This window comes from Hemicordylus capensis, chromosome 3 (assembly GCF_027244095.1).
Source record: "Hemicordylus capensis ecotype Gifberg chromosome 3, rHemCap1.1.pri, whole genome shotgun sequence".
NCBI classification, from domain to species: domain Eukaryota; kingdom Metazoa; phylum Chordata; class Lepidosauria; order Squamata; family Cordylidae; genus Hemicordylus; species Hemicordylus capensis.
Window position 1 is genome coordinate 288,390,657 of NC_069659.1, and position 25,732 is coordinate 288,416,388.

A 25,732-nucleotide genomic window follows, 5' to 3' on the forward strand; every position below is an offset into this window, starting at 1 on the left:
CTGCTCGCTCTGTATTAGCTTACTGGCTGTGTTCATGTTTTTAGGTTTGTTTATTTTTTATCATTTTAATGTTCTTCTTGTAAGTCATCTTGAGGACATTAGTCAGTTGACTGGTATATAAAGTTATGCCGTCGAATCAGTGTCGACTCCTGGCGACCACAGAGCCCTGCAGATGTCTCTGGTAGAATACAGGAGGGGTTTACCATTGCCTCCTCACGCACAGCATGAGACGATGCCTTTCAGCATCTTCCTATATTGCTGCTATATATTCCTATATAGTACCAGCGGGGATTCAAACCAGCAACCTTCTGCTTGTTAGTCAAGCATTTCCCCACTGCGCCATTAGGTGGCTGACTGGTATACACATCTCATAAAACAAACAAACCCCCATGAGCCAGTGCCTCTTTACAGGAAACCTGCAGAACCCATGACTCTCCCTATATGGGAGCATGCCACTAGAAGCTGTGGCTAAATAGGAACTCCATGTGTAGCAAACACATTGCAGAACCCAGGCTTTTCAAGTGCTACACATTTCTTCTTTAGCATGTACAATACAAGTGCTTGCTGAAAACACAAAGTATCAAGTAGCTCTTGGGATGGCCCCTAACATTTGCTGTTTGAAGTGTGAGTTAGGTAGTATTGGACAGAGTTTAAACTATTGTAAATCAAGAAGATCATGGAAACGTTGCAGGTAGCTTACTGGAAAAGATTTATTAAATGAGCTCCAGCTACCAAAATACGAACAGAACACAAGGGGATTATTTGAAAAGGGTTTCAGAAATAATCCTCCTATGCACATAACAGAAGTCTGGTTGCACGTACAGAAGTCTGGTTGCTCCATGTTGCAAACCAACTGGAAATTATTCAGCGGTATACAATGACTCACATTCTGCGCAGGGTAATGCTGATGGCACCACCTGTATAGCTAGCTGTGTGCATCTCGGTGTTGCAGAACAGCTCTATTCAACTTTAAATGGTGCGATCGTAGCAGCGCAACACGGTGGCCATTGTCATTACTTCCAACAGATGTAGCATCACACAACTGTGATGATGCCATTTTAAACTGCAGGGCTGTTCCGCAACACCATGGACAGGGTTTGAAATGTGCCTGGTGGCAAGGGCAGTGCTGAACCATCCGTGTTACCTTGCGTAGAGTGTGAGCCAATATATATATAGCACTCAAAGGGGGTGGGGAAGAAGATTAGGGCTCCTCGTAGCCCAATTGTATGTATGAATGTTTACTTGGCAAGAAGGCTCACTGAGTACAATGAGAATTACTCCTAAGTATGCATGCATGGAGTTGCATTCTCAAATTAGGAAAAGGAGAATAAGGGTTTTTCTGAAGTACACGAAGCCTTTGAAAACTGATGTCATGAGTGGATTAAAATAAGCCTGTGAACAGCTGTTTACTTTGTCACAGAAGTCTAGAATTATATAAGATACCTCAATTTAAAAAGAAATAAGTAAATGAAAATATGTATTCATACACAAACTTGTGACTTTTGGAACGCCCTGCTATCAGCAAGGGGGGAAATAGCCAATAGTAGCAATTGAAAAAATTCAAGAAGCCTCAATTTCATGAGAGGAAAAAAATCAAAAAGAGAAAGGATGCTCAGCCAGTGCATGCACAGTGTCCCTAAATCTTTCACCTGCCAGAGGCTAACAGGTACTCCAGCAGCATAATATGTTGTGATCAAGTTCTTTGAAGAAACTGGGTCATCATTTGCAACTGCTGGAGACAGGAGGAAACCAAGTTGGATGGATCACTGATCTGATCCAGTTTGACTAGTATTATGTCTGGAGTTCTGCCTGCATACCACATGCAGAGACCTAGCACAACACTGTTGTCTAGGAGACTAAGACATTGTGACTGTGGGCATAAATACAAGATCATACCCTCTGACACCATTTAACAAAATTGGAATACCACTCCAGCGAACACCAGTTGAAGTTCCCACTTCACGCACAAACAAATGCCCCTGGGGGAAATTAAGTGGAAATTACCCTTTTTACCACTGGCATTACACAAGGGAAGGGGGAGTGGATACGCCCACATTACGGGGTAATTAGCATGAAGTGACTTTTTGAGCGTGCCAAGATCCAGGAGTGGCTGAATCAGTCAGTAGTACAAAAAACAAAAGAGATGTGTATACAGATGAATGGTGGCGGGAGCTTTCATTGGCTGAAACCCATTTCAGCATGAAGCGTGCTGCAAGCGGGCAGGGCACATAACAGGGAGCAACAAGACAAAGAGTTTCCCCCAATGTGGCGCAGGAAATGCAAGCGATCACTGCGCACGATACAAGAGCCGTTCCTCCAAAACAATCCCAGCACCAGCACCCCCGCCCACCGGCTGCTCTACTGATCCCCCAGCGCCGCCTCCCCCTCGAGCTGATCTTTGCAAATAAACCCGAGGAGCTGCATTCTGCTCCTCGGACAAGAAAGGCTACACTTTCTCTTCCCCACTGCCGACGGGGCGGAGGCGTAGCTTGGCTTACAAGGCAGGTGCTGGGATAAGAGAGAGAGGGGATCCGATCGAGTGCCGGAGCCCCCGGGTGCGGGGAAAGATCAGAGAGGATCTTGGGGAGGAGTGCCCTACCCATCCTTCCTTCCCCACCCGCTAACCGCCTGCCCGGCAGCCTCTTCCCACTCAAGATCCTCACCCATCCGGGCCAGGACTCATCCCCATCCCACCTGCTGCTCCAGCTGGGGGCGTCCGGAACCGAAGCCAGACGGACGAAGCTGACCCCGCAGACAGCCCTACGTGACTTTGCTCTTGGGGTATTAGCATCTCAATAGCCCAGGGAGGGAGGGAGCGGCCGCCCAGGGCCGAGCAGAGCCAAAGCCCGGAGCTGGATATCTGCGACCACGGAAAGGAGGGTGCAGTTCCCCCTCCTCGACCCCCTCCCCACTCCGGCCGCCCCCTCCAGACAGAGCTGAGAAGGCAGCCCTACAGCTTCTTGGAGAGCAGAGAGACTGACGCACCTGCCTGCCAGCGGGCAGAAGAAAGCAGGTGGCCAAGCTGCTGCGTTGCTGGTCGGGGCCCCGACCACGGAGGGCCAAGCGGGCTGGGTGCCATTTGCCAGGCAGGGAGCTTGGGGAGAGTAGGGACAACCTCAGCACAGCGCCGCCGCCTCCCACCTGCATCTTCCTTCCTAACCCAGTTTCTTGTTTGCCCATCCGGGCAATCCCTGCCAAATCTAGGGCACTAGGGTGAGGCTGCCCTGGGAGGAGCGAAAAGTAGCTCCCTGCGCTGAATGATTGAAAACGGAACGAGTTTTTACAAACCAGACACTATCCAATCCGGGTGGCTCCTGGAAGTTTGGGCAGGGGCGGTAGCTCCTGGTTTTCCGTCCCACCTGCTGGTGTCTTAACTTAAGCCAGCCCCCTGGCTCAGGTTCACATGCAGATTCCTGGGGGCCAGCAATCCCAGCCCTGGCCTTTCCCAGGCGTTTGCTCTTTTAAAGGGAAAATGCACAGCGCCCGCTTCCTCTTTCCGCGGCATTCCTTTGTGATCCATCAGAGACCTGGGCTTAGCGCGCCACCACGAGAGAGATGCACTTGCCCAACATTAAGCAACAGGTTATCGTAATGAAGTAGCTAGCAAGCAAGCAGGATACTTCCCAGAATTCAGACAGCACAGCATGCTTTCCTCCCAAATATGGAATGCATATTTCTATATTTGCATTACACACATCATTCTAAATCAAAACACCACAAAGCAAGTTTTTTAAAAAGTAATTTCTGCCAACATCACAGACAAACAGTAATTTCTGGCATTTTTCACAGTACAGAAGAAGTCGGTGATTTTGTCAATAGGAAGATGCTGTATTGCCTAGCCTTTGGCTTTGTTCTGGTTGTTTACATTTTCATCCCATCCTTTTACATATGTCCTTTGTTCACATTTTTATCCCATGGAGCTCAAGGTGGCATTCAAGTTCTCTCCTCCCTTGTCTATCTTCATAACAAGCCTCTGCAGTAGGTCAGGCTGAAAGATACTGACTTGCCCAGTGATCAAGTGACCTTCAGAGAAGAGTGAGGCCTTGAACCCTGGGTTCCCCAGTCTAGGAACATAGGCAGCTGCCTTCTATCAGACTGTGGGTCCATCTGGCTCAGTATTGTCAGGGATTCTCAGCGTTGGGTCCCCAGATGTTATTGGACTTCAACTCCCATAATCCCCAGCTCCAGTGGCCTTTGTTTGGGGATTATGGGAGTTGAAGTCCAATAACATCTGGGGACCCAACGTTGAGAATCCCTGGTCCACACAGAGTCACTGGCAGCAGCTTCTCCAAGGCTGCAGGCAGGAATCTCTCTCAGCCCTATCTTTGGTAGTTTGTTGGTTCAATAAAAAAATCTTGTCCTATCAAAAAAAATAAAATCTTGTCCTATCTTGGAGATGCCAGGGAGGGAACTTGGAACCGTCTGCTCTTCCCAGAGCGGCCTCATCCCCTAAGGGGAATCTCTTACAGCAATAGCAATAGCACTTACATTTATATACCGCTCTATAGCCGGAGCTCTCTAAGCAGTTTACAATGATTTAGCATATTGCCCCCAACATTCTGGGTACTCATTTTACCGACCTCGGAAGGATGGAAGGCTGAGTCAACCTTGAGCCCCTGGTCAGGATCGAACTTGTAACCTTCTGGTTACAGGGTGGCAGTTTTACCACTGCGCCACCAGGGGCTCACATGTAGTCTCTCATTCAAATGCAACCAGGGTGGACCCTGCTTAGCAAAGGGGGCAATTCAGGTTTGCTACCACACAAGACCAGCTCTCCTAGTCTGACACCCTAACCCTATATCACATGGCTTAACACAAGTCACACAAATGTCCCCCCCAGCCCAGCTTGTTAGTGCTGAGATTGGGAAAGTGTTCTTATCTCCTCTCCCCTGTACTTTTCATCAGCTTCAGGTGACTGGCTGGGAGAGTTTCAGTTTTGCTATATAGGAATGTCATTTCAAACATTGTTAAACATCAAGCATTGAAAATGATGCATTTATGTTGAAATGTTTGCTTTAAACAGAATCCTGTTGGATTAATTTCCCATTTATGTGCGATCAAGTACGTCTATAAAAGAGAACAGTTGGAAAAGTGTCATCCTGGATACTAGATGTCCAGAAATTTGAGTGGGAAGATTATTTTACCCATTTTTCTGGTGCTTCTCTCCAAGTATTGTAGGTCCATGCTGTCATTATTTAAAAGCCCCATATTCTTACCCTTTTTCTGGCTGGCACCAGTGCTGCCAACTGCCTAGGTTAGTTCTCAATCAATGACTCACTAAAGCCCTTCCCCTTATTTCTGGATCATCTCTGCAGAGTAGGTGAGGGTTTATTGAGGTGAAATGCTCCTAAACCTATCCCGCACAAGGAACACTATGGGGATATATATAATGCTACATATCCGCAGGAGGGCTGAAGTTCTGTTCTGTACACACACTCTCATTTTCAAAAGCCACTTGGAAGACTGAAACCAATCACAGGGTGCATATTGGTGTATTAACTGGAACAGCAGATTTTCTTTGGGTGCCAGATCTCACTACTGTGCTCAGATGCACTGAATCGTGATGAAGTGGGCCCATCACATGCTTTCTGGTGGGGGGTTGCCTCTCGTCTCCCATGCCTGGATGCTGGCCAGCAGGCCTTTCAAACCTCACTCCTACTACAAATGCTCTTGGCAGAGACAGACACACATGCATGCCCTTTCAACCAAGTAGAGTGCCCAGTTAGGCACTCTGAAATGGCAATGCATCATTCCACAACAGTGTCATAAAGGCCCGAAAGAGGGACAGAGCCCACAAGGCATTCAGGCCAAGTAGTGGCACCATTGGCTCCTCTGGCACCATTCTCTTGGGGCACGTTCACAGATGCACGTTCTTCACTCAGTGTCTGTTCACCACTTGACCAACACCGCCAGCTTTACCCTCTCACCCCTAACCTTTGTCCCCAAACCAAGCTTTGCATTATCCACTAGCCTTATTTCCATGCTTCACAAAAGCGGCCAAGATATCTGGGTTCTCCCCCTGAAGATGTGTTATCTTTCCCTCAGATTCCATCCAGAGCAAAAATTGCAGCGCTCCATTATGCTTCCGGGGACAGAGTTACTGTTTGTGCAATAAACTCATTGCTAGCTCAGCAACCTTTTCCTTGCCATGCAGGCACTGTTAAGACTACTATTCTAGAGTGCCAGGAGAAAAGGATTAAAGCAGGGAGGAAGTGAGCACTGATGGTCATCAAGACCATAGAGGAGAGCTGATCTTGTGTAGTGGAGAGCTGGTCTTGTGGCAGCAAGCATGACTTGTCCCCTTGGCTAAGCAGGGTCTGCCCTGGTTGCATATGAATGGGAGATTACATGTGTGTGCACTGTAAGATATTCCCCTTAAGGGGTGGAGCTGCTCTGGGAAGGGCATCTAGGTTCCAAAGTTCCCTCCCTGGCATCTCCAAGATAGGGCTGAGAGAGATTCCTACCTGCAACCTTGGAGAAGCCGCTGCCAGTCTGTGCAGACAATACTGAGCTAGATGTACACCACATGGTCCCCAATTCCCCAAAGCAGCACCTTGGTTTCCCCTACAGCAGCCAATGCAGTTAGAGTCACACTCCTCTCAGAGCAAACTCCTCCATCCCAGCAGTGCCAATTCCCTAGCAGAACAACATCTATCCTTGAAAGCACTGTGGCCTGTGCTGCAGTTTGGAGAGGGGGAAACAGGACACATCTCCAAGCCTTAACTAAGGTTGCCACCTTTTTTCCTGGCAGGGTTCCTGTACCTTTAACATGCAAGAATTCAAGAGCTCTTCTGAATGCAAGAATTCAAGAGACCCATCAATAGATCTCTAGAATGGCAAGACTGCACCTGTTGAATTTTTGCTTTCCACAATGCAGTTCAAGGCCCACAGCCTCTGAAGTCAGCTAAAACATGGCAACTCTACATTCTTCCATTATTTAGAGAAACAATGGGGTATGGTTCAATAAATCTTAAAAAGTCAGGTGTGTTTTGCTTCCTTCTATGTCTCCAACCCAATGCTATGGGATTACACCCCTCCAAAGAAGCCCTATGGCAGGGGTGCACAATTTTAGCCCTGCAGCTCTGGTTGGTCTACATCATCCCCAGCTACAGTGGCCAACAGTCAGGGAAGATGGGAGTTGTAGTCCAACAACAGCTAGAAGGCCAAAGTTGTTCAACCCTGCCCTATGGTATATGAACCTGTTCAGCATAAACAGGCTTCTGGCTGCTACTTCCTTTTGACAGAAGCTCTGTACCTTCAATAGCTATATGACAGACAGGAATGCAAGTGGAGCAGATTTCTCCCTCACTGCACAACAAAATGCAGATCTACATCTTAATGGCACGGTTGCCTTGCTAGAAACAAGGTGGCAACTTTGCTTTTTGCTTCTGCCTTAAAGCAACCACAAGAGGCAGCTCCAGTCCAAACCCAAGAGCTGCCTGCAAGCTCATCAAAAGTCACCCATGATAGAAGTTCTGAGCTGGCAACTCCCAGTTAATTAATCAACCCTAGACTGGAGAGGTTTCACTGGCAACATGCAGGCCCTTTACTGGCAGGCTGGAAAAGGCTGCACCACCTAAAGGGCAAACTGACAGTCTCCTTGCCCAGCCCCCATCCTGAGGTCCAAAAAGGGCTCCCCCAGTTGAAGCAGCCCACTGTTTCTACGTGCTCAGCAACTGATTGCCTGCCCTCCCCTTTTCACACAGCCCTCCCCTTCAAGCCTGCAATAGCAGGTGCATTATGTGCAAAATCCAGGCCAAGAAGGTGTGGCCCTCGCTGGAATGCGCACACAGGGCCATGTGGTGCGTAAGTAACCAGAAACAATGTGGCTGCCAGACAGAGCAACTGCTGCCTCCGCAGAAAAGAATTCCCAGGGCTTCAGCCCAGTGCATGGAAACCAGGACCCAGAGAAAATGAAGAGGACATTCCACAGGAGTGACATGCAATCTGCCTCCATTTCCAGCTGAAAGCAGGTTTCTGTTTCAGCCTTCACTGCTCTCTGCCTGGTAGCACTGGCGCAAACAAGGGAGACAAAGCACCAGCCTCAGGGGAAGAGTCACGGCTGTGGGAGGCCACCCAAAGAGCAAATCAACTCTAGTCTGTGACTCAGGGGCCCTCTGCCTCCAGTATTAGTGTTCATTCATAAGAATATGTATAGTATGGGCCCAGCAGACTTTAGTGACTATATCTCCCTAATCAAACCCCTCCCTCTTTGAGATAATAAGGAGCCAGTGGCAGCTCCCATCAACCCAAAGAGCAGCTCTCAGACTGAATGCTGGTTGGGCCTGTACAAAGCTTCAGCTGAAGCAGAATACTCTGCACAGCCTCCCTGGCACCATGCAGAGAGGCAACTGTTCCCATGGTACAATGCTGTGCTTTGCCCGTGGAGGGGGGGGGGTTGTTTGCATGTGCCCCTTTAAGGGAATTGGAGACACCTTGGGGCCCTGCACCATCTTGGAAAGCATGCATGGAGTGCTAGGAAGTGTAGCTCTTCTGAGCGCTTTCCCCACCATGGAGCTCCTAAGAGTGGGCTCCATCTCTCTTAAAGCCACCCCCGCCCCCTCCAAGCACTGAGAAAAGCACAGGACTATGAGGCGGTTAGTACAGTGGGAAATGGCTCTCCCACTGAAGGCTTTTTGGACAGTGGCTCCCACTTGAACACTAGTGAAGATCACTGCCCTATGTTCAATTGAAGATGGGTGGGATATAAATTCTTAAAATAAATAAAATCCTTGCTCCATGTTCTACTTAACCATCTTCTTCTTCAGGTGCTATCTCCTACCAGAGGTTAGCTATCATTAAGGCTATTCTGACTTTGGATGCCGCTGCTCCAAAAAGTTGTAAGGATGTGCATCCAAACCATTCCCACAAACTTTTCAGCCAGGAAGTTCTTCGTCTTCCAACACTCCCTTTCCCTTTAATCTTTCCCTGCATGATTAATTGGAGTAAGAAGTATTTCCCCCTCTAATAACATGGCCAAGATATTCAAGTTTTCTTCTCTTAACGATGTTAATTAGCGCTTTCTCTTTTGCCATTCTTCTCAAAACTTCCTCATTGGTAATTCTATCTACCCATGATATTCTTAATATACGTCAATATATCTAGAGATCGAAAGATTCTAGTTTGTTCATATTCCGTTTTTTAAGTGTCCAAGCTTCCATTCGGTAAAGCAAGACTGAGCAGATGTAACACCTCACCATACAGATTTTCAGTTCTATAAAGAAATCCCTATTACAGAGAAGATGCTTCATTTTTACAAAAGCCGCTCTTGCCATTTCAGTCCTGGAGTTTATTTCTTGTGTACTGTCATTGTATTCATTTAACCATGTTCCCAAGTATTCATAATGTGAAACTCTTTCAATTCAGGTGTTGTTGATCGTTAGGTTTGTTGCAATGGGAGGTCCTTTGCTGATGACCATGTACTTAGTTTTTCTCCAATTCATTCTCAATCTATATTTTACACTGACTTCGTTAGAAGCCATAGAACTGTGTTTCTAACCCCAGCTAACTGGGCAAAGAGGAATCTTTTTAATATGGTGATTCTCTTTACTGGGCAGGGGGAGAGTAACTGGCCCTATTCACCCGCAGCACAGTACCTCCAGTGACTGTTGCTGGTGTCTATCTTATGTTTCTTTTTAGATGGTGAGTCCTTTAGGGACAGAGATCCATTTAATTTAATTTAATTTAATTTATTATTTCTCTATATAAATGGCTTTGGAACCTTTTGTTGAAAAGTGGTATATAAATATTTGTTGTTATTGTTTCATTGTAAGGCTTGGGTGACAGTGGCTGCTCCCATTTCCCCTAAGTACAGCTCCCTGGCTAATTGCTTATTAAGCCTATGTGAAACTTCAGCCAAAACCGAATATTCTGCACAGCCCCTCAGATACTGTGCAGAGGTGCCTGTTCTCATCATGCAGTGCTGTGACTTGTCCCCGTCCCCGCCAGCACCATTGAGACCTCTCAAGCCCCAGCACCTTCTTGGAAGGTGGGCATGGAGCACTGGGAAGTGTATTCCTATAGCTCTATAGGAATGATGAAAACACACATGGTGCCGGTTGAGTCCTGGTTGACTGGGACTCAACCGGGCTCCATTTCTTTTAAAGGGGCCCTGCAACACTGGCAAACCACAACACTAAGCAAAGGTCAGCATGTTGGGAAATGGCTCTCAGATTGAATGTTTTTTGCCAAAGCGGCCCCCACTTGAAAAATAGTGCAGATCATTGCCACAGCGCAGTCCTGCTCAACTTAGCCCCCCAAGCTGTTTTTGAATGACAACTCCCATAATCCCCAGCCACAGTGGCCAATAACCAGGGATTATGAGAGTTGTAGGCCAACATCTGCAGGAGGGCCAAAGTTGAGCAGCCCTGCCATAGAGCAAGATTTGTGAGGACAGTGTAGGGCCTGTCTGATCATAGAGCCTGTCTAATCACAAGTGCAGCTTTTCTTCTGCCTGTGTGACAAGCTGCACCTGCTGAAATTCCCTCTTCCATGCATTTCTTAAATGTACCGGAGACCTATCCTCTTTCCCGTATAGCAGTCCTATCCCAAGAAGCCTCAGGATGGTTTACACCACAGAGCCATGTGGTTTTCTTTGGTAGCATTTCTAAGCAGAGATCATTGACCAGACAAGAACCCCAAGTCCCTAGAGCTGTGTGACATAACATATCTACCTCACCCCCAAACTGAACTCTGAAGCTTGAACCTGGATGGTAGCTATTCAGATCCTGGGATCCAATTCTTGTTTATCAAACCTGGAGAGGCCCTGCCATTCAGTGTAGAAAATACTGACCTAAACGGCCCAAGAGCCCGACTCAGTACAAGGTAACACAAGTTCATATATTCATATGAATTACTCCCTCTCAGAGGGAAATGTTTGTTCTTTATTATTTAAAGTGTTTATGTATTTATTATCAGTGGGGAAGTGTTTATTCCCCAACTGGCCCAAACTAGCCAGGACTGACAAATGTGCTTGGTCACAACTCTCCATGGACTAAGTCCACATCTTCAGGTGACATCAACAGACAAACATCCAAACAAACATTAAGTAGAAGCTTTGGACACTTCCTATACAATTGTTTTTACCAAACGTTGTAATGAGTTTGGTTGTCTTGAATACTGCGATTGCATCCATCACTGGGAAACTAATGGATGGTCAGGGGCTTTAACAAAATAGTCTTCCTTGATGGCTGGGAATCTCTTCTCAGACCCTTCTGAGAGCGAGAGAGGCAGAAGAATAATGTTTGAATGGGGGAGACAACGCCAGACAGAGCTGGATGTTTAGGAGAAATTGGGCTTAACTGGAAGCAGCCAGAGAAGCTTCAGGGAACTTCTACACAGTTCTCTTTGAGCCTGATGCAGGATTTGTAGTTGGGCTGCCTGTTGTTAGGAGTTCGCTTGCTTCCAAAAGGCTCTGCTTGTACATTCTGCCTGTCCGCAATAGGCTTAGCCTGTATTGGTGATCTTCACCATTGTTCAAGTGGGAAACACTTTGGCATACTAACCTCCAAATACTGCTGCTCTTTTCCCAGTGTAGAAGTTGGCCCTGAAAAGAAACAGAGCCCTGTTGAGCCCCAGTGCCATCTTAGAAGGTGCACATGAAGCACTGGGAAGTGTAACTCTTCCAAGCACTTTCCCTATAGAGCTCTATGGGGAAGGCACTGGGAAGGACTACATGTCCCAAAGCTCCATAATCACCTTCCAAGATGGTGCTGGGAACAGGGCTCCATTTCCCTTAAGGAGCCCCACCAGCACTGGGGACAGCTGCCTCTGCATGGTACTAGGGAGACTGCATAGAGTATTTGGCTTCAGCAGAAGCTTTGTACAGGCCTAATAAAGAATTAGTCAGGGAACTGAACTTAGGGACATTGGGTGTCATCACTGGTTCTAGGCCTTGCAATGAAGAACAGTGGGCTATATATTTGTTTGTGTAACTAAACAATCAAAGACCACTCAAGTCTCCAGTGAGAAAAGCTGGTCTTGCTTTCCAAGCAAATGAGCATGCTTGGAAGTGAGCATGAATTGCCCCCTTTGCTAAGCATGGTCCACCCTGGTTTGCATTTGAATGGATGACTACATGTGAGCACTATCTGCTGTAAGATATTCCCCTTAGATAATAGGGTCATAGCTCAGTTGCAGGAGATTCCAGGTTCACTCCCTGGCATCTCGGGTCTGCCTGGATACTGTAACAGAATTTCAGATGTTGCTGAACTACAATTCCCATCAGCCCCAACCAGTGTTCCCTCTAACAGGGATTCCCAGATGTTGTTGACTACAACTCCCAGCATCCCCAGCCTTTGCTTGGAGAGTATGGAAGCTGTAGCCAACAACATCTGGGAATCCCTATTAGAGGGAAGATTGGCCCCAACTACCATTTATTGTGGCTGGGGATGATGTGAGTTGTAGTTCAGCAACATCTGGAGGCCCGCAACTGCTCCAGCACTACCCTTGGACTTCTCATTGCTTGGGGAAATGGGAATAACTTAACACTATGGCTGTTCTCACAACCAGCCTAGGAACATAGGAAGCTGCCATATACTGAGTCAGACCATTGGTCTATCTAGCTCAGTATTGTCTTCACAGACTGGCAGCCGCTACTCCAAGGTTGCAGGCAGGAATCTCCCTCAGCCCTATCAGGGAGAAGCTAGGGAGGGAATATGAAATCTTCTGCTCTTCCCAGAGTGGCTCCATCCCCTGTGGGGAATATCTTACAGTGTTCACACTTCTAGTCTCCCATTCATATGCAATCAGAGCAGACCCTGCTTAGCTAAGGGGACAAGTAATGCTTGCTACCACAAGACCAGCTCTCCTCTTCCAAGAGGATGGAGTTAGGCTGGTCATGTGCTAGGATCCACACAGATCCCGACCCTGCCAGCCTGCCTAACCCTGCTTTTAAGCCCAGCTTTTAGCCGAGGTTAAAGTTGCAAGCACACTCTTAACCCAGCTGCTAGGATAGTGTCATGGGGCCAAGATAGATAGTGCTGGGATAGGGCCTAGAGTACCCATCTCATGGAGGTATCCCCCAATGCACCACGCTCATCACACAGTGCATTGTGGGATACCCAGAGGATAACGAGTCCCGGCCTTGAACGATCTGTGCTGCAGCGGAGCATCTGGCTGTGCGGTGGTATGCCAAAGACTTCTAAAATGATTGTCTAGGCTAGGAGAAGATAAGCCTTCCCCCCGTCCCACCGTGTGATATTGCCACTCAGTATATTTGAGGCTAGTTAACCACTGTGGCCCTTCCACAGCCACCCTGGACCACTCAAGCGCTACAGGAGAGGCATAAACAGCACAGAGGCTGATGGACAGACAGATAAGGGAAGATTAAACTTTGGTCTGAGAAAAGCACTAACCTCTGTTAGCTTGTCTAGTAGAAAGCTGATAAGGGTTACACCCATTTGCTCACAGGAAGAACCAAACACTGTTCCTGCATTTTTCCTCAGGCAATGGATGACTAAACGGTGACCAAACACTTTGCAAATACTGGAAGGGCAAAAACAGTACTTCAGGCTGCCAGATACCAGGCTGTTTGACTAAGGAAAATTAAGATAACTTTGGAGGTTGCAGAGACACATCGCAGGGAAATGCTGAAGGAATGTGGAACAAACCTACACTGAACTCCCTATGAAAGATTTGCTAAGGCAAAGTAAACATCAAAGAAAACATTTTATACAGATGGTAGTTTTATAATTGATACTCTATTCAGAATATGGGACAGATACTGACTGAAGATAAGTAAAGCGTGCCGTCGAGTCGGTGTCGACTCCTGGCGACCACAGAGCCCTGTGGTTGTCTTTGTTAGAGTACAGGAGGGGTTTACCATTGCCTCCTCCCACGCAGTATGAGAGGATGCCTTTCAGCAACTTCTTATATTGCTGCTGCCCAACACAGGGGAAAGACACCAGAGGGGATTCCAACTGGCAACCTCTGGCTTGGTAGTGAAGCATTTCCTCGCTGTGCCATTAGGTGGTGAAGATCAGTATTGGGGTGATATTATCCACTTGAGCGGCTCCAGATATTAACCTGTCAGCTGCAATCTGTTCTAGCTTCCAAATTCTTTTCAAGGGCAACTCTGCATAGAAGCCTTGTAATTCAAACATGATGTGACTATGGCATGTACAATGGTCACAGCACATTCGAATTACTATGCAATGCACTCTGTGCGGGGCTGCCCTTGAAAAGTATTTGGAAACTTTACCTAGAGCAGATTGCAGCCGACAGGTATCGCCATCTTACCTGGATTATGCATCAGTTTGTTTGCCAATATCCAGCCCCATATCACTGCCTCCAACCCCTAGTTCAGCAGTCATTGACTCCCTGAGATCTGGCGCAAACAATGAGATAGAGCTGGGTGTTATCCGTGTACTGGTAATATTGCAGCCCAAATCTCTGGACAGCTGCTCCCAGTGGTTCCCTGCAGATGCTGATCATGATTATAAATACAATGAATAATTTTTTCAAAGATGGTTAGCATTTGAATGCAGTTAGCACCTGACCCAAAATCCTGTTTGCTGGATTGAAGTCTGTTTTTGTGTTTTATGTATGTGCGATTATAATGGAAAAATTAAGGAATAAAAGAAGATTGTGGCTCAGGTGTTCAGTGAGTATGATCTCTCCTGGAGCAAACTGCAGGACATGGCAGATCTGGGCACCAGGGCCTTTCTGTAGTCTAAAGCAAAAGCGGTTACCACTGCCCAGCCTGCAGTATACATGCACTCCTAGTGGCAAGGTGATAGCTTGGGGTTGCTCTCTAGACAGCTGCACAACACTCATGCAGTGTCCTCTCAAAGCCTCACTTGCCTGCTATGCCTCTTCTAAAGGTAAAGTTGTGCTGTTGAGTCTGTGTTGACTCCTGGTGACCACAGAGCCATGTGGTTTTCTTTGGCAGAATACAGGAGGGTTTTACCATTGCCTCCTCCCACGCGGTATGAGATGATGCCTTTCAGCATCTACCTATATCGCTGCTGCCTGATATAGGTGTTTCTCATAGTCTGGGAAACATGCTAGCGGGGATTTGAACCAGCAACCTCTTGCTCCCTAGGCAAGTTACTTCCCCGCTGCGCCTCTCTATCTATAGAGATTGAAGGTGTCAGTTCCTAAATACGCACCAGGCAGCCGTAGCCAATCCCAGCTCCTCGACATATGTGCACGTGCACAACCAGTGTGTTTACAGACACATGCTTTCCCTTCAAAGGTTACAGCATTTACAGGAGACTCAAGTGGAAAAACTATCTGCGGCATAACGTGTGAACCAAGTCAAGAGATGAGAGATTCTGGAATACAAGCTTCTGTCCCGGCTTTCCATGCACTGCCCAATGTCAGACTTGGAGGGTGGAATAGACAGGAACAAGATTTGCTCAGGAGCTTGTTCTCCAGCCCTCCAGGTAGGCAACGTGTGGCTCTCCAGATGTTACTGAACTACAACTCCCATCATCCCCAGCTATAATAAATTGTGGCTGAGGATGATAGGAGTTGTAGTTCAGCAACATCTGAAGAGCCACACGTTGCCTACCTGTTGCTGAATCTTTTAAAGGTGCTCCTGTTTTCGGAGGTTTTGTCCATCCTAGAAGAACACCAGAAGCCAAAGTCAGTATAGCTCACTGGTACCTGGCCCAGCCCCGAGCAAAGGTGCCCATGACAGCTCTTCACTGCAGTCTCTTCAACATATCCAAATGCCATGTTCTTGCACCCACTTAGAAACAGGGAAAGTAATCCCTCATACTGGGCAGTCAGAGCTCTGTACCTGTTGAGCTTGACACCAGCTGCCTGGCTCACTCCACCTGCAGCCCCTTCTTTCTTGCCACAGTCACTGGTTTGATCCTCTGAAGAGTCTCCACAATAGCCATGTCTGTGTGTGTTCTGCAGATCACACCGGCAAGCACAGAATTTGGTCTAGGTTCAGAATTCAACATCCCGAGAACTTCTTCCTTCCTTTTTTAAGAACACCAAGAATCTAGCCATTAAGACTTGGAACAGAAGCCCTCTACTGCTATTGCTCCCCCACAACTGGTATTCAGAGGTACACTGTCCGTGAACATGGAGGTTCCATTTAGGCATCTTGACTAACAGCATTGACCAACCTATCCCACATAAAATTGCCTAATCCTCTCTCCAAGTGGAAACATGCGCTAGAAGAGAAACTTAGGAACTATGGTTTTCTGATCTTGGAGTTGGTCTGTATAAGCCTTAAAAAGGCCAAAGTATTAATTCATCAGCACATATGGGATACTGCATCCGAAATGATAGATCCCAAATCACACACTGTATGGATGTAGGGAAGCCCTAAAGAGATCCTCTCTCCAGCTAATTATCTTTATAACCTTACACTAAGCTATGTTGCACCTCTACTCTGACCCCAACTAAATGTGCTAACTTCGGCACTTTTGGATGGAAGATTTTGCCGTATGCCACATTCTCAACGACTTTGTCCCTGTCATTCATGCATAATTGAATCAGTTGAGCATATGTGATTTTACTGTCTATTTTATAAAGATATACACTCCTCTTTTATATGTCCAATTCTGTTACAGCATCCAGGCAGACTGGATGATTTTATGTGAATCTTATTCTCTCTTATGTTGATGCCGAGACTGTCTATCATACGGCCAAATTTTACACCACAGCCTGTATTATCAGAAAGCAATTCGTTAATGTTCCTATTAGCATGAAAGGCATAAGTCATTGTGGTGCCAGGTTAGTAGAGCATAGCATTATCATTATTATTTCATTTGAACATTTCAAGTTGGTACTGCTGGAGCTGTTATTGTTGTATGTGCTGTTTGGTCTTGGACTGTAATAAAGAAATCCTGATTCTGCCTAATCCTCTTTTAAAGCCATCTAAGCCAGTGGTCATCACCACATCTTGTGGCAGTGAATTCCAGAGATTAATGACGTGCTGTGTGAAAAAGTACTTCCTTTTGCTTGCCTTCAAATCATCCAAAATTTCACTGGATTACCCCGAGTTCTAATATTCTGAGAGGGGGAGAAAAAGGGGTTGCAGATTCAGCATTTTTGGGTGCTTAATCTGGCTCATACTTTTGGTTCTTTCCCCTCCTTAGTGCAGAATACACACAGCCAAGAGAACAACACTGCTTTTCTTATTTAGGTTTAAGATCCAGCTAAGGACAGGACCTTCAGGTACACTGAGCAGTAGCTCAATCGGCCAGGCCTGCTCCACTGGTTCCCCAGTACACACATGCTCTGCCTCAGGGCTTGACCAATACTGGTGCCCAGGTATTGCTCTAATGACCACAAGGAATCCTCTGGAGAGAGACAAGTTTGCACGAGCCCAGAGGGCAAGGACTTGCCTTCTGCTTAGGCTACTCTGCAAAGTGCTACACAAATAATATAGAACTAATGTTTGTTTGCAATACTACATACCCACACAAAATGCCAACTCTGCCACTGAAGGGCAAGACTGAGCTAGTTCCTGCTGTTATTCAACAATGAAAGAACACCCATATCATCTTGTGTGACCTGATGCAACTTCTGCAGAAGCTTTAAGATGCTGCCAGCTTGAAGAGCAGAACAAACCCAGTGCTAAGCACCTCCCAGTCAACTCTGCACTCTCTCATCTTCACACAAGTAATCCAAAGTGATCACACCAAAATGGCTAGACCAGCTACTGAACCCCATCTGCAAGGGTCACTGCAAAGAGCAAGTCCAAAGTGGTAGGCAAGCCTGGCTTCCAAGCTGCCTGTCCAGGACAAGCAGAACCACAGCTACACTGCAGTGAAAAAACCAAGTTAAGGCAGGACTCCAGTAGCAAGAGATCCAGCTCCACTATGACAGATCAGAACACTCCCTTGAACGTACAGATACTGTAAAGATGTCACATCATTAAGTTATGAGGAAGTCTTGCAGCACACAATACTGGGGGGGGGGGGAGTCTGGTTGCCAAGGGAGGCAGAAACACTAATTTCAAAGCAGTGCACAGGATTCAGCCTGAGCTCAGCATATGACCCTCTAGGAGGTCAGGCTCACACCTGACAAGAAACAGAGGAGAACAAGCCAGCTTTATTAGCACTGGGAGCCCTAGGCAGGGAAACGGCAGGTTACAAAAACCAGCCAAACTGCACAGAAGGTTTTGCAGTTTTGTGCCATGGGGTGTGTGTGTGTCAGTTTGCACATCCCCCGTTCAACCAGGGGAACCAAGGCATCGCCACAAGGCAGCCTTCTCAGGAGTGAAAGCCCAGTGAAAGCCAATTAGTGTCTATAGAGAAAACAACAATTAACCACCCTTTTAAAAAAGTCACTGATGAATGACATAACCAATGTTTACTTTCCAGTGCAGCAGTAATCACAGGAGTTTGTGTAGGGCAAGCTGGTGGGCAGGGAAGGGTGTGGGAATGCAGGCCCATGCACTCTGCTCCCCACAAACCCTTGGTTCCTCCCTCACCTACCTACCTACCTTGCTTTCCTTTTATGTGGTGCCTCAAGGCACTGGGAGCCGTGCGCCGGTAACAGCTGTTCCGCTGCCAGGCTTCTGTGCTGCCTGCCCACCCAGCTCGATCCTCCCAGTCCAGGCTCCAGTCTGACCGCCCTGTGCGTGTTCTTGGGCATCCACTCTTCAAGGCCTGCAGGCTCTCCACTGTGGACTGAACAGCCACTGCTTCCGTTTCTCCACAGTCATTATTCACCGCATCTCGTGGCCTAGGCATTTCACACCCAGGCTCCAAACTTTGACTGCCACTCTCAGATCCAGACACCTGGGCTTCTTGGGCAGCAAAGAGGGTTCTGTCATCCACAGTGTCGTGCTCGGGAATCCCACAGTGCCCAAGATTCAGGGACAAGGCTTCACACACCATAATCCGGCCATCCTCCTTCTGGCAATATTTCCCATCTGTTCTGCTGCGGTCCACATACCTGTCACCATGCTTTTCATAATCCATATCCAAGCTATGGCCACTCCTGTACCAATCATCCCTCTTCCTGTAATAATTGTTGTAAGCACCTTCTCTCCAGTGGCTTGGACCCCAACCGTCTCCATTCCTAGAGGCTCCAACATCAACATCCAGACACCTGTCTCTGTACCAGCGGTGGGGCTTCCTGCAGCCTGTTCTGATGACGTTCTCAGAGTCTGTGAGATAGCCAGCTTCCTTCAGATGACCACTACTGCTGGTGGTCTCATGCTCCTCATGCAGGTTGTCCCTTCTTATTTTCCTCTGGTCCTCACAGCGCCTTCCTTCCTTCCCACAGTCCCTGAAGTCTGTGGCCATAGCACAGTCTCTGTGCCACGTTTCCCCCTTCTTGAAGTGACCGCAGGTTCTGCCCTCTGGCCTGCTGCCGCTGCCACACAACTCCCTGGTTCTGCATTTGTTGTCCCAGCCATGGTCACCGTGCTGCCCAACTCCCTCGGTGCCGTCTCCTCTCCTGAGGGAGCTGTAGTCCTCATACTCCCAGCTGGGGAGCCGGGGGTGAGGCTGCTGTCCTGGAAAGTCTGTCACTCTCATCGCCTCAGGGTGGGTGCACATGCTCCTTCTGCTGTGCCCCCACCCTCCCCACCCCCTTCCCCAGGATTCTGTTCTTCTTCAGTCCCCTTCTCCCTGCACCTCGGCCCCGGGACACTGCTGACTAACTGCTGAGGGGAAAGCAGCCGTAACCTTCGCACCCAATCGGCAGCAAGCCCAGAAAGCCTCTCCCACCTGTTGGCAGGTAATGAATAACCAGAGTCCCACAGTCTTGAGCAGGGGATTGGACAAGCTCTCTGCCCAAACCGGCTTCTCCGCTTTGTAATGCTGAAGGCAAAAGCCAGTGACCTCTCTTTGCAGGGCTCCTCAGACCAGGAAAACAGTAAGCGTGAGCTTACAGGGCCACACCCCAGGAGCACTGCCCTGGGGCAAGGGAAAAGGGGGACACTGAGGAGCCGCAGATTGGACCCTGAGGCTTCCTTTGGACTGGTTGTAGGAGTAATGAAGCCAGCCTCAGCAATGTTGTCAGTCTGGGGTGTGACAGTCCCTCAGAAATGCACATCACCACGGACTCCACAAATACGTCACTCATGCCTGTTTTACTTCCCCATGCTTTCCTAAATGAGACATTCCACTTGATCCCAGAGAAGCCATGCAAGGTGGTGAGTAGAGCAACACTGGGACAGTAGAGCATTCAAATCTCATTTCGAAATACAAACCCATCGGTTTCCCTTGAGCAAGCCCCTATTTCACACACTCAGCCCTGACCCCTACTGTAAAATCCTTAAATACAGGGACATAGGAAGCTGCCTTATACGGAGTCAGACCATTGGTCCATCTAGCTCAGTATTTTCTACACAGACTGGCAGCAGCTCTCCAAAATTTTAGGCAGGAGTATCTCCCAGCCCTACCTGGAGATGCCAGGGAGTGAGCCTAGGATCTTCTGCATGCAAGCATGCATATGCTCTTCCATTATGGAAGACTACATGTGAGCTCTGTAAGATATCTTCCATCCAAATGCAAACCTTGCTTAGCAAAGGGGACAAAACATGCTACAACCACACAACTAGCTCTCCTCCCCAATATAATTCAGACCGGGGTGGTGAGAGATAGACAACTTTGGCTCTCCAGCTGCTGCTGAACTACAATTCAGATAGAAACTACAGATGCAATTTATTGTGGCTGGGGGATGATGGGAGTTGTAGTTCAGCAGCAGCAGGAGAGCCAAGGTTACCTACCCCTGCTTCAGACTTTGAGAACTCTGCATCAAGATTACTGATGAGTGCATAGAAGCCTGATAGCTTTAACTCCAGTGGTTTCCATTCCAAAAGACTGGAGAAAAACCTGAAAACATGTTGACATTTTTTGCTAAAGACAAAGCAGAGGCTGCTCTGCAGGAGTATTTCGGTCCTGCTAAACACAATAATCAGCAATTCCCCTGAAACCTCAACTCAGACCACATCTCCCTACCTTCAAAATATTATTTCCCCCTAACATTTCCACATAAATCCTTGTTCTCTTACAGGCTTTTCTCCCCCAATTTGTTTTTGTATTTTGCTTGTTGTGCACTGCCCAGAGTGCACAAGAATGATGCAAGAATGCATCATGGGGTGGTATAAAAATGCAATCAATCAATCAATCCAAAAGAACACAAAATTATACATTCTGTGTGGGGTGGGAGGAACCTCCAAATTATGCAACCATACAAATTGGACCAACAATGTATTTGTTCAAAGAATTTGGGGGGGGGGGCGGTCCGTGCATCTTTCCAAGTTGTGATGACCTACCACATAGCTTTATAGTGATAAATGAAATAAAAATTGTAAAGCACTCTGTATATCAGGGTTGCTACACACTAACAAGTAGACACTTTCCAGATATGGTTTCTTCCTCAGATTCAGCCTCATTATTTTCGATGCAGTCCCCCACCATGGGTTGTTATCCTGATTAACATGTGCTCATTCTCCTTCAGAGTACCAACATACTCCTGCCTCTCATTTAGGATCAAGCTAGACAATACACCTATTGCATGACTGAGGTCCATGTGCTCGATTTTTCCCAAGACAGATTACATGTGCAGGAGTGGGCCCCAATCCAGACTGGGACTTTGGTGGGATCAAAGGGTTAAAGCCCCATCACCTTGTTGCATGATCCCAATTGGCCTCCCCAAGAGTGCTATTTACATCAGAACAATCAAGCCAAGATGTTCCAGTCAAACAATAGGCATGTGGTCCCTTCGTCCCTTTGAGCCTAGGCTCTGCTAATCTTGTCTCCTGGGTTTTTCTAGGCCTCTTAGCTGACAACCTACAAATGAAGGCAATGCCAAGTCCTGACGCAAAGGAGACTATAAAGCACATGGGCAATGTATTAATCCAACAGAGGTTGATACAAGTCCCAGTGAGTTTCAGGCGATATACTAAGATTCACCTTCTGATCTAAAATGGTGGGACATGTTTGGATATCTTCGCCTGAAGCTACTTTTAGCAGCAAACATCTCCCTAAAGAAAGGCTGAATAGCCTGAAAGGTGTTGGGACTTAAATTATTCAGTTAGATTAATACAGGGGTTCTCGGACTTGGGTGCCCAGATGTTGTTGGACTACAACATCTGGACACCCAGATCTGAGAACCTCAGTATTAATGCAATGTTTATGAACTTTGTAGCTTCCTTTGCCTCACCTTCTTAGAAAAGGCAAGTTTATTGCAGTCACCACCACCACCACCACTACTACTACTACTATGAATATTCATATACCACTTCTCATAGAATAAGAAGGTTCTTACTGTACTTCCCTGGATGCTACAGAGACCAAGAATCAGGCTTGTTACACAATTTGCCTATGTGTCTCCAAAGCCTGCTTACTTGTGTCAGCCAATGCTCCAGTGTAACTAAAAGAAGCTACAGAGTCCCACAGTGGGGACTCCTGGAGCGAGAGAGGTATAAGGGATCCAGTGCCTGCAAGATAAATGTAGGCAGAGATGACAGCACGGTCCCAGTTTCAACCAAACTGATCAATAAGATACTCAATATGCTCAAAAACTATGTGCTGGTTTGGAGAGCTTCTCACTCCCAAAGCTATTGCCTTATGTAGCATCACTGCAAGGGTTAGTCTTTGGCTGCTGGATGTCCATTTTGTAAACCAGGGCTGTACACCTTTGGTCCTCCAGCTGTTTTTGGACTACAACTCCCATCATCCCCACAGTGGCCAATAATCAGGGATTATGGGTATTATAGTCCAACATCTGCAGGAGGGCTGAAGCTGTGCAGCCCTGTTGTAAACGGAAGCAAAGTGAGCAGAGCAGCAGAGATGTAAGGATCAGGTCTCCCAGGAGCTTACTTGGCAGGTTTAGAAAAGGCCACTGCTCCCCCAGTCTGTAGGATTCAACTCAGGAAGACATCACGGTGCTTGGAAGAGAAATGCCACCCTGTACATCCTCCCCGCTCCAAAGACACCAGCAGGGCAGCTGCTTCCAAGAGACAAACCAAATCCCTTTAACAGCTCGGGATGATGGCATTTCTTACAGCCAGCCAATATTTATTTATTTTATTTATTTAACATATGTATATACCACCCCAAACACGACTCTGGGTGGTTTACAACTGCATTACAATAAGGAGATGATGCTCCTAACGACCACGTTGCTTTGACAAAAGGAGCCTGGGCTTAACACAGGACCCTGTTGGAGACCTTCTCATGTCCTCACCTGATGCCAAAGGCAGAATGTGGTACAACTTCTCCTTTCTCTCAATGCCCCCCATACTTCCCATTAGGGATTACTGTACTCACCCCTCAGTTCCTGCAGCTCCAGGCGCAGACTTGATATTTTGCAGTCACAGAAGTCCAAGTTTTCCAGGGTCTCAGCTCGGCCTAGTTCACCCTGCGGCTGCTCCATCATTGCACTGAGCTCTGTCCGGGTCTTCCCATAAACATCCAGTTCTTGCTCCAGGTCCTGGATGCGGCTCAGCAGGAAAGGACATGGAGATGCACCCCTAGAGTTGTCAGTGTTGCCTTGGCCCTCTTTGCTCCCCAACTGTACCTTGGCTAAAGCAGGGCTCCTCCTCTGGCTGCCTGTAGGCGGAAGAGGTGCAGGCCTGGAAGGACGCACCGAGGTGGACACAGTCTGAGAGGGAGGTGCAGATCTGGGGCTGTGCCTGGCAGGTAAGTGAAGCGAGGCAGAAACTGGGGTACTAGGCCGGGGAGGTGGTGGCCTCAGCACCTTTCTCCTCTGTGGAGTGTGCTCCACTGAACCACGTACAATGTCCTTCTCAGAGCTGAAATCCAAGATGGAAAAGTGGCGGGAGACATTATCCCGCGGCAGGGTGCCATAGTTGGGCCTAACTGGGCCTGCCAGGCTCTGCTCAAACTGAGCCAGTTGCTCTGTCAATTTGGAGTCAAGGTCACCACAGCTCTCTCCATGGAGCACCCCCTGTGGACGCTCAGCCCGAGCAGCACGCCAGACAGGCCAAGTGTCCAGGCCTTCATGAGTCCCACTGAAGCTGGAAGACCGAGATTTGGGCTTCCGCCTCTGGACATCCATACAAGTGGCCAGATCCTCACCACGGATGTTTTTATGGGGCAGACTGTGAGTATCTCCGTCCCACTCTAAGGGGGTATGGACCTCCGAGTAGCCCCATGAGGTCCTTGGGCTTGGACTAGACTCTGAGTTATTCGTTTGACAGAAAAGTTGGCTTTTTGGCTGGTGTGAAGGCTGAGGTATGCAAGAAACTCCGTTGACAGCTTTGATAGAATCTAGAGAGGGAGAACCTGGCACATCTGAGGGAAGGGATTCCAAGCAGCCCTCTTTCTGGTGGTTTAGGATTTCAGACTGTTTGAGCTCAGAGTCCAAAGGGCCCTCTTGCCTCATGCTAAGGTGACCACCAGGCTTCTTCTCAGTGCAGACTGAATCCCACCCAGGCTCCTTCCACGTGGCAGAAGGGCCTGTTTTGTGAGTGGTGGTTGCCTCAGAGTCCACTTCTTTTGTTATGCACCCAGATTCCCATTTCTGCCTAGATGGTGGGCTACTCTCTTCCAACCTCACAAACCTGTGGGGGAAGATGCCACGTTTTCCTCGAAGCTGTCCTTCCAGCCAGCCATCTTCTAGGACCTCCAGAATCCGGATCCTGTCTCCTACCTCAAAGTCCAGTTCTGCTGGTTCTAGGGCTTGGAACTGATAGAGGGCAACCCCATAGGGCCCTGGCAACTCCTCTCCATCACTCCATGCCTTCTCCTTTGCTTTGGGATACGTGTCTTTCACCCCATTAATGCTATGGATTTCAGACAACGCTGGCTCCTCTGGGTTGCACTTGGCTTTCAGGGGACCCAAGAGCTCCACAAATCCCTCAGGGAAGATGCCCCGACGACCCCCAAGCTCCCCTTCAAACCATCCAGGCTCAGGGATCCCAACAATGGTAATCACATCCCCTTCTCGAAAGTCTAGCTCCTCCTCCAACTGGGCTGAAAGGCCCATCAGAGCGCGGGCCTGTCCCAGGGCATAGGAGGGCATCTCCAGGGTGGTACCATAAGGAGATCGAGGATCATAGGCTGAGAGGCAAAGTTCTCGCACACATGATGATGGGAAGAAGCCTCTGGCTCCACAACAGCTTCGGCCTTGGAGCCATGGAGAGGCCACAGAACCATCCAGAATCACCAGGTCTCCTGCAGGGACAAGGAATACAAGGTCAGGGAGTTGCTCAGGTGTCCTCTACAGCCTTCCTTGCTTAGCACCCATCAGATTTAGAATCCCCTGTTCTATGGAAGAGTCTCAACCTTACAAGACACTGGGAGCCCTAAAGGTGCAAGGGTCCTCAACATTCTCTTGGTGGTATCTGCCAAACTATAGTGATCCCAGGGCTTAGAAAGATGGACCATGACAACCATCATTGACACTTTCCTACTGTTAGAGGTCCTCAAAGCTCAGCCCCAGCAAGTCCATCGGCGCAACAGAACATGAACGTACCAACAACAGAAGCCTTATATTGTGTCTGAGGCTTAGAGGAAGAAAGCAGGCACACTAGACAAGGTAGCGGGTCCCTCTTGATGGATTATGAGAAAAGCACATGAGAACTAGGCACAACAGATCCCTCTTTGCCCAAGTGATGCAGGCAGGAAAGCCATGGTACCTCTTTGCAAAGTCAGGCTGCCAGGCTCCTGGGACGTAAAGTTGCTGGTGCAGACAAATAGCTTATCCCCTTGTTTCAAAGCAGGGACTTCGACTGCCTCCACAAAACTGCTGGGAAACTGTCCTGGAATGAGAGACAGGGAGAGTTGTCAGTAGATGGGAAACATTTCCATTGACAGTGATAATACATGCCTCACTCCAC

The 25,732-nt window shown here is 47.9% G+C and overlaps 1 protein-coding gene across 5 annotated transcripts in view; it reads right to left on the reverse strand.

Annotated features, from left to right (window-relative positions):
• The window catches only part of DNMBP (dynamin binding protein), a 65,540-nt gene that overhangs the window by 12,521 nt on the left and 27,287 nt on the right, over positions 1-25,732 (reverse strand). For 4 of the 5 annotated variants that reach the window (XM_053309799.1, XM_053309796.1, XM_053309798.1 and 1 more), the window contains 2 exons: positions 25,532-25,654; positions 23,199-25,067 (listed from right to left, as the gene is read on the reverse strand). In XM_053309799.1, coding sequence (XP_053165774.1) covers positions 23,199-25,067; positions 25,532-25,654 — 1,992 coding nt within the window. Of the gene's footprint in view, positions 1-23,198; positions 25,068-25,368; positions 25,487-25,531; positions 25,655-25,732 lie in introns of those variants that run through there. The other variant, XM_053309800.1, reaches the window with a different exon arrangement.